Source organism: Oenanthe melanoleuca, chromosome 13 (genome assembly GCF_029582105.1).
Source record: "Oenanthe melanoleuca isolate GR-GAL-2019-014 chromosome 13, OMel1.0, whole genome shotgun sequence".
In the NCBI taxonomy this organism is placed as follows: Eukaryota; Metazoa; Chordata; class Aves; order Passeriformes; family Muscicapidae; genus Oenanthe; species Oenanthe melanoleuca.
Window position 1 is genome coordinate 9216751 of NC_079347.1, and position 11392 is coordinate 9228142.

Sequence of the window (11392 nt, forward strand, 5' to 3'; positions counted from 1 at the left end):
GGAGGCACAGGATTTCACTTGTCCCTGCTCCTGCCTCCAGCCCCTTTTGCCCACCTGTCCTCTTCATTCACTCCCCAACCTGTCCCCAAATGCTGGGCTGTGATGCTAAGTCCATGTTTGCAGTTCCTGTGGAAAAAATGGAGTTTCTCCAGTCAGGTACTGCTACATCTAGTCTGGCCACTGTGCCCCCCACTCTACCCCCATTACCCCTGGCTAAAAGCGGGGCTGCATATTTGCAAAGCCTTTATTTGGTGTTTCTGTGGTGGGTGGGGAGGGGCCGGCCACCCCTGAGAAGGAGAGCAGCACATCTGTGTGCCAGGACCACGGGCAGCCTGAATGCACTGAAGAGCTGCTCCGTGCTTGGCACGATCAGGCCAGGCCCGCCCCAGCCAGGGGCTTTCGGGCTGAGCCTTCATGGAGAAGTGGTCTCCTGCTCCAGGGACAGCTGGCCCCTCCATCCTCCCACTGTCTGCGATGGTGGAGCAGAGGGGCAAGCTGGAGGCCAGGAGATGTCACCACCAGGAATGAAGGTGGGACACGGGGATATTGGAACTATGCCACTGCCATCGCTGAGGTCTCTGCCACGAGCTCGCCCAGCCCAGCATCCTGACTGGGGGGTGCCAGAGACAGGAGCAATGGAGAGGACAGTGCATGATTCCTGCTGCTGGGGAACATCTGGGGAGGGAATGGAATGGAAGCAGCTGGGGGGATGCTGGCCCTCATGCCAGCAGCCTGAGGCTCTACTGCTCCTGCTGTTCCTCATGGTTCTGCTGCCGTGTCCTCAGGTAGTTCATGATGTCTCTCTTCACGACGGCGATGTTGGTGCGATGGTACCAGCGCATGATGGGCACTCCCTCAGGGCTCACCAGGAACTTCTCAAAGTTCCACTTGATGTCGTGGTTCCGCAGAGGCTCCCAGAAGAGCTTGTTGGGGTTCCCAAACTCCTCCGCCACAGGTGGACAGGCATTCTGCAATGGGGAGCCAGTGCATCACTGCCTTGCCACTCCAAAAATCGAGCTGGGTGCATCCCTCTCATCTCCCCTTGCCATAGCACCCACCTTCAGAAAGGTGAAGATCTTCTGCTCCTTGGCCCCATTCACATCCCCTTTCTGGAACAGCTGGAAGTTGGGAACAAAGCCATTTCCTGGCCGGACATACCTACAAGGGGGGGAAACAGGATGCACGGGGTGGTGACAGGACCCCAAACCCCTTGTTTGGGGGCCACAGCCAGCAACAGCTGCAGCCCATGCTCAAACCCGTGGCTGGGACCCCAGCAGAGGCAGAGGAGTGAGGTGTCCCACAGCCCCCACCACAGTACTCACTTAAGTGCTGGGAGGATCTCTGAGTTCTGGCCAGGTTCCTGCTTCCCAAACTGGTTGGAGGGGAAGCCAAGGACCACGAACCCTTGGTTTCTCAGCTCATCTTGTAGTGCATTCAGTTCTGCATGCAAGGAGAGCCAGAAGTGGGTTAGCAGAGGACTGGGCACAGCTCCACCCCTGCACTTACCCCCTGGGCCATCCCAGTCAGGCTGGGCCCTGGGGAGCAGGCATTAACCCTCTCCCCAGCTCCCTGAAGCAGAAGGGACCATAGGGATGTGCCAAAGGCTGCACTCCTGGGCCCTGCCCTGATCCCAAAGTGCCCATACCCCACAGGACTCTTACCAACATACTGCAGGGTCAGGCCTCAGTATGTGGCTACGTTGACAAAGAGCACTGTCTTTCCCTTGTACCTCTCAAAGGGGATGTACTCGTCCCCATCGAGGGTCAGGGCCCCGTAGTTGTAGATGGTGTCCGTCACCGTGGGGTAGCAGTCCACCTGTGGGGCGAGCAGCATCCCGTGGCAGCAGGCTGGGGGCTGCCGGCCACCCTGCTCCCCATGCCCACGGCCAGCAGAGCAATGAGGCCAGCCCTGCTGCTGGCTGCGGGGACGGCTGCCAGCATTGTGTCCCCTGCCCTGAATGCCGCTGGCAGCAGCCACGCCCCGGCAAGCCAAGGTCGCTGTGGTGGGACAGGCTGAGTGGGGCATGCGGATGCACATGGGTCTGGCTGCAGCTGGGGAATGTTCACCGAACAGGGAGCAGCAGGAAAGCGAGTGGCTGAAAATAGCCGGAGCACAGGGGGGAGGCCAGCACCAGAATCCCGAGGTTCTGGGCAAGTGAGCGGGATCCACCATCCCTGGAAGCCCTGGGGGACAGGGACAGTGCAGGGGTTTCCGTATGGGATGGAGGTTGGGCTGGAGCGGCCCCTTCATTCTGGGCCACATGGCTTAAACCCAGAGGAGTCCATTTCCTGTCCCCACCAGGGTACACAGGCTCAGCCAAGTGCCTCCGAGGGGCTATTTTGGGAGCTGGCAAGAGGTGAAGTTACAGGGGCTGCGCTCGAGGAGCGGAGGCTTCACGGGACTGTTTGGTCCCGGTTGGCAAGGTGGGGAGCCTGGCTGGGGGGGTGACAGTGCCCCTCCCCGCTGGGTGTGGGGACACGGTGGGTTTCACAGCTTCCAAATATGGGGGAACCCACCCGGACATTGCATGGAAAAAAGTGCCTGTGCTCCGCCACTGAGGATACATGGCTCTGTCCCCAACCCAAGGACAACGATTCTTGGCCCTTTGCAAGAACTTTTCAGAAAATCTCCCCGTGATCCAGGCACCGGGATTGTAGGGAAAAGAGGGGGGGGGGTCACGGGGCTACCGTGCTCCATCCCTGCCCCGGGGAGTCCTGCAGAGAGCCTTGGGAACAGGCGTGTCCCCAGGGTGTCACACAGCCCCTAAACCCCCCTGAACGCCCGGTGGGGGTGTCCCCTCTTACCTTCTCTCTCTCCTCACTTCGCCCCAGCTGGACAAGCCCAGCCAAAAAAAGGGGCAAAATCCAATTGCTGCGGGAGCAGCCCCCCATGGCTGGGCGCGGGGTGCGGGGTGCCGGCACCCCCTGGCAGCCCGGGGCGAGCAGCGGGGACGCGCGCCGCTGTCGCCTGCTGTCACCTCCGAGCCCGGCGGCCAAGAAATAGCTGCGGGGCTGCGAGGGGGGAGCCAATGGCCGGGGGGGGGCCGGGCCGACCGCGTTAACCATGTGGGCTCTGGGACGGACACACGGACGGACACCGCCCGGGGGTGGCACCACGGCCTGGCGGTGACCCGGGGCACCCTCGGGGACACGGGGCAGCGGCATGTGCCCGGGGTTTATGCAACGTGTTACCCGAGCCGGGTTTAAACCCGCAAGGTGGAGGAGAGATATCGGGGGAAGGAAGGAAAGAGGTGACGGAGGATGAAGAGGGTGGGACAGGGGACGGGGGGCAGAGGTGCCGCCGAGGAGAGGTGCCCCATCCTGCGCAGGCCACCCAGCCAGGGTGACATTTCCCCCAAAGGGGGTGTTGGCACCCGAGGAGCAGGGACCAAACCCCGCCAGCAGCAGCCTCAGGGAGGCGGGGCTGGTGTTCGGTAGGTGCCCCCCCAGTGCTGCTCAAGCTGGGCCGGGGTGGGGAAAGTTGATCCCGCTCCTCTCCTTTCTGCCCGGTAAATGAAGGTGCTGCTAGAAGCAGCTCTGGAGAAGAATCCCTCCTGCCAGGGGCTGTTCTGCAGCTCATGGACTGTGGCTCCATGATGACCCTGCTGGGGTCAAGGGCAGGGCACTGCTGTCCCTTAACCCTTGGTGTTCTCAGAGACAGGAGTTTCCAAGGTCCTGTTTGCTTAGCCAAGGAATGTGAACATTTACCCTGGGCTGTCTCCAAGGAAAATATTGGTGGTGAGGTCTAAATTCCCTGAAATTCCCCCAGAAATTATTCAATGGGAGAATTAACTGGCTGGAGGGGAGCTGGGGAGTTGTGGTTTTGGGGGCAGGCTGGCCTGGGGTGGAGAATAGTATGGGGTGGCAGTGGGTGAGCCCTGGGGGGACCATGAGTGCCAGCATGAGGTTTGGCTTTACTAGAAAGCAGGGTCAGGCCATGATGCTGTCACTGAGCTAGATGCTGGAGATGGCCCCAAAGAAGGGGAGTGTGTCTATGGGTTAAGAGGAAGCTGGGAGCTATCTCCCAATCTGTGTTCTTCAGCAGAAGGAACACCATGTCCTGGGAAAGGCTGATGTTGTGAGGCTCCAAGTGCAGCCTCAGCTGGCGTGGGAGGGCTGGGGGTTGGGTACATCTCCCAGGCACACAGAGAAACCATGGAGCAGTGGAGCTGTGGGTCTCTCTGTCAATTGGCAGCATTTCCCAAAGCTTTAAACCTGCCCTGCTACTGGGGGAATGGCTTAGTCCTGCCCTGCCTGGACCTCAAGCAGTGTGGAGTGTTTCTCTGGGTCCAGGCAAACCCTCAGGATGCTCACCCGCTACCTGGGGACTGCACAGAGCCCATCACAACATACCAAGAGCCAGCCCAGCCACAGGAGTGTTCTGGCTGACTCAGATTCAGCTGTGAGTGGAGCAAGGTGGGTCCTTGCCAAAGGCTGTAGGAGCCACTATCTGGGGTTTGACCTCCCCACCTCTCCTAGGCTCCAGGGAGATTTGAGGCCACAGGGCTGCAGCTTCTGGCCTGCACAATGCCTGCCCACCTCTGCATCCTGCAGCCAACAGAGACCAGTGTGTGCCCAGTGCTGTGCTCCCCAGCACAGCTCACACTTCTGACCCTGACCAAGGCTTGAGTCACCTCCTGCAAAGGAGCTGGGACAGACCTGGGGAGCTGCTCAGGACTCTGCTCCCTGCCCCACTATTTCCCACCAGAGGAACAGTCACCACGTCTAGCTGTAGTGCTGTGTGGCACAGTATGGTTGTGTCCCTTCCACGTGTCCCTGATCCCTGCCAAGAGCAGTGAAAGTCTGAGTCACTCCTGAACTCAGTTTTCCTAAAACCAAAATAAAAACAAGGGACCTGTTTATCCAAGTTCCTTCTCCTTGGGTCCCCATGTCAAATCAGCCTTGGTGGAGTTTGGGAATGGGAAAGGAGTTAATGAGACCCAGCTGATGGACGCCCTCTCTGCCACTGAGTTTCCAGGGCACCCTGGGCATGTCGCCCAGTGTCCCCAACATGCTGTGCCATGCCATGCTGGAGGCTGCATGTGAGAGCCAAGGGGCCCCAAACTGTGCTGCTCCATCCTGCAGGACTGGGGTCCCCCACCCCAAAAAGCACCCGTGCAGGGCAGGCTGACCCTCGCACGAACCTTCCTGCTGGGTTGTTTTTCCACCAGAGCTGGACAGGAGCCAGCTCCCGCCTGCTGCAGATGTTTGGCAGGAGTCCGGGGCGGGAGGCCAGGCGCCTCCAGCTCCCCGGCCGCCATGGTGCTGCTGCCACCCGCCTCCCTGCTGTCCCCTGAGCCACGTGCCGGGGCTGCAGGGGCTTGTGCCAGGCTGCAGGGCCCCAGCTGTGCAAAGGAAATATGAAAGCAGCGGTGGGGACCATCTAGTGCTGCCTGCTGGGCTTATCCCAGAGCTGACCAAGGAGTATTTTCATGCAGAGGGACAGGGATGGTGTCAGCAGCGTGGCAGGACAGCAGCAGGCAGCATTGCCCTGGCTAGCAGCAGTGCAGCTTCCCTCTGGCTGCCTGGCCTGGCATCACTCCCAGGGCAACCTCTGAACCTGTTCTAAGTGCGCAACAGGAAGCAAGAGCAAAGCAAGCTCTGCCAGGCAAGAGGCCCCAGCTCTTTGAGCACCAGGCTTCTCCAGGCTGCCAGCCTGCAGCTCGGCCAGCCCTCACTGCTCTGCCCCAGCCCATGTGCTCCCACACACTGCCCTGGTTCAGCAGCAGCCTCCCTGCTGGGCAGAGTGCCCAGCAGCCTTTGGAGTAGGAGTCCGCCTTCCCAAATGCCCCCACAGCCCCCAGGCTATGTGCTCTGCCCCCTCCAACATTACCATCCCTTCCTTCTCCAGGGGAAGATTTGCTCCCTGTAGAAATGCCTCTGCCCCATTGTCCCCACTTCCCCCTGCAAAGGGAGGCTGCCAGAGGCAAGGTGAGAGCCAGCATCCTGTGTCCCCTTCTCCCTTCTGAGACTGCCCCATCTGCCTCGCCCAGCAGCAGCCCCCACGGGCCAGCAGCCAGCTCCTGCCACACGCCAGCACCTCCAGGAAAGCATCCCAGTGGATGCTGAATCATTTCAGAGCCTGCATCACCCTGCCTGCTACAGCGTCACCGGAGCAGGACCCACTTCTCAACAGAAAGGCATTTTTCCTTGGCAAAACTACATGCACACAGTGCCTCCAAGCTCCAGCACTGTTCAGGCACTAAAGCCAGGGCCACAGGGGGATTTGGTTATCTCGCTCCATCCTGGAGGAGGAATTTCCAATGTGACAGTGTTGGAAATCCTGTAGAAATCCATTCTCCACCATCTTAATGCTTTAAAAAATGTCACGGCTTCTCTCTGCTTTACCTCTGCTCCCATTTAGCTCCATGTTTGTTGTTGTTACGAGCAAACCTGTCTTCCCAAAGCCTTTCCTGGAAATGTTTGCCACGAGTTTGAAACTTCCCAGAAAAATCATACCAAGAAAGGAAGTCTCTCACTCCCCTCTGCTGCTCTTGACAAGGGGAATGCAGAGGTGGGAACAGCCTTCACGTATGGTTGTATGGATTGGAGGGAGGTGTTTCATGCTTTTCCATGTGTTTTGCTCCAAACCAGGCTTCCTTCCCAAATCACTCTAATGTTTGTGGCTTCTCCCCTATTCCTCTCATAGCAAAGCTGCTCAGCTCTTATTCCTGGTGCTGCTGGCCATCTCCACAGTGCCCCAGGGAAGCAATGCTGGGGTGGAGCCTGGGGGAGAGCAGAGCCAGGGCTGCTCCCACCCTGCACATCTGTAATGTTCTCCAGCTGCGCTGCACCGTGCCAGCAAGGGAGGGAGAGAGGAAGAAAAACAGGAAAATAACTGGTTATTTGCCTCAAACTCTGCAACTTGAGAGGGGAAGAGAGAGTTCACAGCTCAAAACAGAAATATGTTTTTTGGCTGGGCAAGGAGTAAGTGTCTGCTTCCTCCCAGCACAACCACAGCCAGGGGCCCCAGTGCAGGCACTTCTGCTCTCTAGGGTCTGCATCCCTGTGCTAGACTCCCTCCCCAAGGTAGGAGGTGTTTGGCCAAGGTCCTACTTCTCTGGGAACCTCCTGCCCCTCTGTCCTCACCACCCAATGCAAACCCAAATCTGGCTATTGTGGATCAAGCCACACAGGGATGGCACACAGGGTTTCCAACACTGCAGGGCTGATTGCTCTTTTCAGCACAGAAAATAGGATTTAAACAATTCCCACCAGAGTCACCATAGTGTTTCCCCACATCCTTTCCTGATTCATCCTGTCAACTTTGTAACCTTCCTTGCTGTGAGTCACCAAGATGCCGTTTCAGCCCCAGGGCTCTTGCCACACTGACCCGGCACGAGGCTGGTGTGAGGGAAGCGGTGCTGGTTACCCGAGTGGGAGAAAAACAGCCACAATCACTGTCAGAAAGTCCTGAGGGATCCTTCCTACCCACTGTGTCCAGACTGAAATTTGCCCTCTTGGTGCATGGGGCTGGGCTGGCAGTGAGCAGCTGCTGGGCTCCAAGGTCCCCCAGGGGACCTTTAGGCAAGGCAGTGCAGGAGATCAGAGCAGGGAGGGTTTCTGGAGAGGCTGCAAAGTACCCCAGATCCTGCAGAGCCAGACACCACCTGTAGTGTGGACAGATCTGCACGACACACTCACATAAAGTCCATTTATTTCATATGAAAGAATACAATACAAGAGCTTACATGATCCCTTGCTACTGGCTGGGCACAAACCCACTCCTCCCGCTTTACCTGCCCAGGTGAGACATGCACAGGCTCCTCAGCAGGGCTGGTGTGCTGGGCAAACAGAGGGAGCTCTCACTATCAGGAGTGGGGAATGCAGCCAGTGTGCAGACAGGAGGGCTGGCATGAACTGCACACAATTCTCTGCCCCACAAGACCCAGTGGAACCAAGAGCCCTGCAGAATTGTCCTACCATTGCAGCAGATGATGGATAGAGGAAAAGCCAGTGCCAGCTGCACATCTGCTGTGCAGCCAGCACAAGCTCTGTCATGGATGCTTTTAGCCAAGCACTAAATGCACAACCAGAAGCCACATCCATCTTGCTTTGACTCTTTTTTCCCCAACGACCTTGACAGCTGGGACTCCAAAGAAGAAATAACATTGTCAGGCATTTCCACTCCTTGCTGCTTGCCTGGGAGGACACAGTGTCACCAGTGAAGGTGAGACCAGCCTGCCTCCCTCATGGGAGTGAGGTATTTCCAGCTGAGACGTGTCCCCAAAGTCACACCTCTCCCCACTGCTGCCCATGCTGTCATTTCCCCCTTTGTCCTCATAAGCTCGGTGGGCAAAATGAGCAGTGGGTATGCAGTGAGAGCCAGGTACAGGAGCAGGTCTGGGCGCTGGCCCACCCCAGCTCCTGCCCAGGCTCCAGCTCTCAGGGTGCCCCATGGAGGTCCCTGGCACGGGGTGCCATGGCTGTAGCCCCCAGCCCAGCGAGCCGGCCGTCCCGCCCTGCCCGTGGCTCAGACGATGCCGTTGCGCATGGGGTGTGTTTGTACTCGGTAGATGATGACGGCAGTGGCTGGGCACAGCAGCAGCGCTGTCATGATGAGGATGGTGGCCAGGATGATCAACACGATGACCCAGATATCCAGGATGTGCTTGGGGAGGTCGGTAGGACTCGTCAGGTGAGGGAGATCCATCCTGTAATGGAAAGGCAGAAGGGTGGTGGGGCAGCCCTCTCCATCCCTCCCATAGCCAGAGTCCCCTCCAGTCCCCCGCTGCTTTCTCCAGGGACACCCCTGTGGCCAAGTCCAGCTTTCACCTCGGGCTCCTTCGAGAGCCTTTGCTAAAGGCTATTTCAATTATCCACAGGATTTACAGCATGCTTTGAAGGCACTGGATAAAAGCCCAGGGGAAAACTTCCCTATTAATTGCTCTTGTGTGTTACAGGAGCTGATAAAGGAAAGCCACAACCGTGTGTCCCTCTTGTCCCTGTGGTCACTCTGGATCATCACATGGGGAAACGGTGGGGTCAGGTCAGCCAGGAGCCCCCTCGTTTCTGGGGAGCCTCGTGAGTGTCCCCCCAGCCGCACCTCGTGCTGAGCCACGGAGTTATCCATCAGCTGAAGGGGACGGAGGGGCCGGGGAGCGGGGATCCCCTTCACGGGGACCGCGGGTGTGCCCCCGTCCTGCCCCGCACCTCGGGGGTGGGGTACACACTGCCGTGGGGAAGAGAGGCAGCAGCTGCCTATGCCCTGCCCGTGCCCTCCCTGTGCCCTGAGCCTGCCTTTTCCCTGCCGTGCCTGTGCCCTGCCCGTGCCCCGTCTCTGCTCTGCCCATGCCCCGTCTCTGCCCCGTCTTTGCCTTGCCTGCCCTGCCCGTGCCCTCCCTGTGCCCTGAACCTGCCTTTTCCCTGCCCTGTCTGTGCCCTGCCCGTGCCCCGTCTTTGCCTTGCCTGCCCTGCCCGTCCTGCCCTGCCTGTGCCCCGTCTCTGTCTCGTCTTTGCCTTGCCTGTCCTGCCCTACCCTGCCCGTACCCCGCTTGTGCCCCGTGTGTGCCCTGAACGTGCCCTGTCCTTGCCTTGTCCGTGCCCTCCCTGTGCCCTGCCTGCGCCCTGCCCATGCCCTGTCATGCACCGTCTGTGCCCTCCCTGTTCCCTGCCTGCCCTGTCCGTGCCCCCTCTTTGCCTTGCCGTGCCGCATCTGTGTCCCGTCTTTGCCTTGCCTTCTCTGCCCGTCCTGCTTCCCCTGCCCGTGCCCTCCCTGCCCGTGCCCTGCCCGTGCCCTTCCCGTCCTGCCCGCATCCCCTTACCTACGGCGCTGCCAGGCTCCGGCACCCACTCCGAATCCGGCTCCCGCTCCCGCTCCTGCCAGGAGCGACAGCAGCGGCAGATCCCGCCGGGAGAGAAAGACTCCGCCTGGCTCCGCCCGGCCCGGCCCGGCTCGCGGAGGACGGCAGGGGAGGGGAAGAAGGAGAAGGGGATGGAATGAAGGGGGAGGAAGGAAGGAAAGGCAAGGTACAGCAAGCCGATTTTTCTACACCAGAATAAAATAAGAACACCATCTCAACCCACTCAGAATGGGGTTCCAATAGGGGCGACCCTCCGGAGCTGAGCCTGAAGGTCTCAGGTAGGGACCGTGGGGACATTTCACTTCATAGTCCTTAACAAAGGGACCTCTAGTCCGTCCCCCTCCTGCCTCAGCAGGGCTCACGGACACCCACCTGCCCCCGAGGTCCAAGGCAAGACCACCCAGAGCCTCCACAGCCACCTGCACCGAGGTGCCTGCGCTCCCCTGGGATTCGGGCAGGGTGATTTACAGAGACAGGGGCAGAGAGCATCGCCAGGGAGGGAGGGGACAGACCTCAGCCTGCCGGCTGGGAATGGTGTTTCTGCTGCCCAGTGGAATATTCCACTCCGTTGATGATGCTTAATGGCAAAAGCAAGGTGGGATGCTCTGACTTTCCATCTGGGACACAAGCTCAGTGTCACTCATGGTGGGAGCCACACACTGCACCTTTCCCTCCTGCCTTTTCCCAGGGAAACCTGTTGGATTTCTGGTGGTGGAAAGCCCTACCACATGCTCCCAAGAAACCCCTGGCCTCCAGGTCCCCCCTGGACACACATCTCTGCCGGGAGCAGTGCACGGGCAGCCTCCTCCCTGCCCTCCCAGCAGCACTCCCCTCCAGCTGCTGCAGGCGGATAAAAAGCATGTGGGGTTTTTATCGCGGGCAGCGGCAGATCCTCATGGACGGGGCTTTCCTGTGGAGCTGCAAGCAGCAGGCAGAGGGCAGAGACTGATTCCAGGCACCGTGTGGGGATGGATACCGGGGTGAGCATGGACAATTGGTGCCACAGGCCCGGCTGGCAGTGGTGCTTGTTTGGGGTATCCAGCAGCAAACTGAGAGTGGTTTGATGATGTGAGCTCTGCCCTCTGTGCACACAGCAGAGCATCCACAGACCTCGTACTTTCCTACTGATCCTACCCATGGGAATGTTCATTCTTGTCAGGATCCTGTCTTAGTGCACATGAGACTGAAGAGAAACCAGCTTTGGGCTGTGAAAGGATCACCCCTGCTGCTCTGCTCTAATGAGACCCACCTGGAGCTGTATCCAGCTCTGGGCCCTCAGGGTAAGAAGGACACGGAACTGCCGGGGTGACTCCAGAGGAGGCCAGAGGTGTTCCAAGGGCTGAGCCCTCTGGAGCCAGGCTGGGAAAACTGGGGACGTGCACCTGGAAAAGGCAAGGGCCCAGGAGACCTCAGAGCCCCTTCCAGCGCCTAAAGGGGCTCTGACAGAGCAGCAGAGGCACTTAGGAGAAGGGCTCGATGTGACAGAATAAGACGGAACTGCTTCTCACTGCCAGGGGTCAGGGACAGATGGGATATTGGGAAGAAATCCTTCGCGGTGGGGGTGGTCAGGCACTGGCACGGCCCCAGGCC

General features: G+C 59.4%; 2 protein-coding genes across 2 annotated transcripts; both read right to left on the minus strand.

Moving 5' to 3' along the window:
* Positions 1-230: 230 nt before the first annotated feature.
* GPX3 (glutathione peroxidase 3) lies at positions 231-4854 on the minus strand. Its single transcript, XM_056502293.1, has 5 exons — positions 2805-4854; positions 1662-1815; positions 1323-1440; positions 1059-1158; positions 231-968 (listed from the first exon to the last, which is right to left on the minus strand). Exons 1-5 carry the CDS (start codon positions 3162-3164, stop codon positions 741-743), a joined length of 960 nt encoding a protein of 319 aa, XP_056358268.1. The 5' UTR covers positions 3165-4854; the 3' UTR covers positions 231-740.
* A 2785-nt stretch (positions 4855-7639) lies between these two features.
* SMIM3 (small integral membrane protein 3) lies at positions 7640-10065 on the minus strand. The gene is made up of 2 exons (XM_056502153.1): positions 9764-10065; positions 7640-8653 (listed from the first exon to the last, which is right to left on the minus strand). The coding sequence occupies exon 2, from the start codon at positions 8650-8652 to the stop codon at positions 8473-8475; it is 180 nt and encodes a 59-aa protein (XP_056358128.1). The 5' UTR covers position 8653; positions 9764-10065; the 3' UTR covers positions 7640-8472.
* Positions 10066-11392: the final 1327 nt, after the last annotated feature.

What these genes read in the sequence shown, in the direction of transcription:
- SMIM3 (XM_056502153.1), bottom strand. Translation starts at nt 8,652, where the DNA reads ATGGATCTCCCTCACCTGACGAGTCCTACCGACCTCCCCAAGCACATC.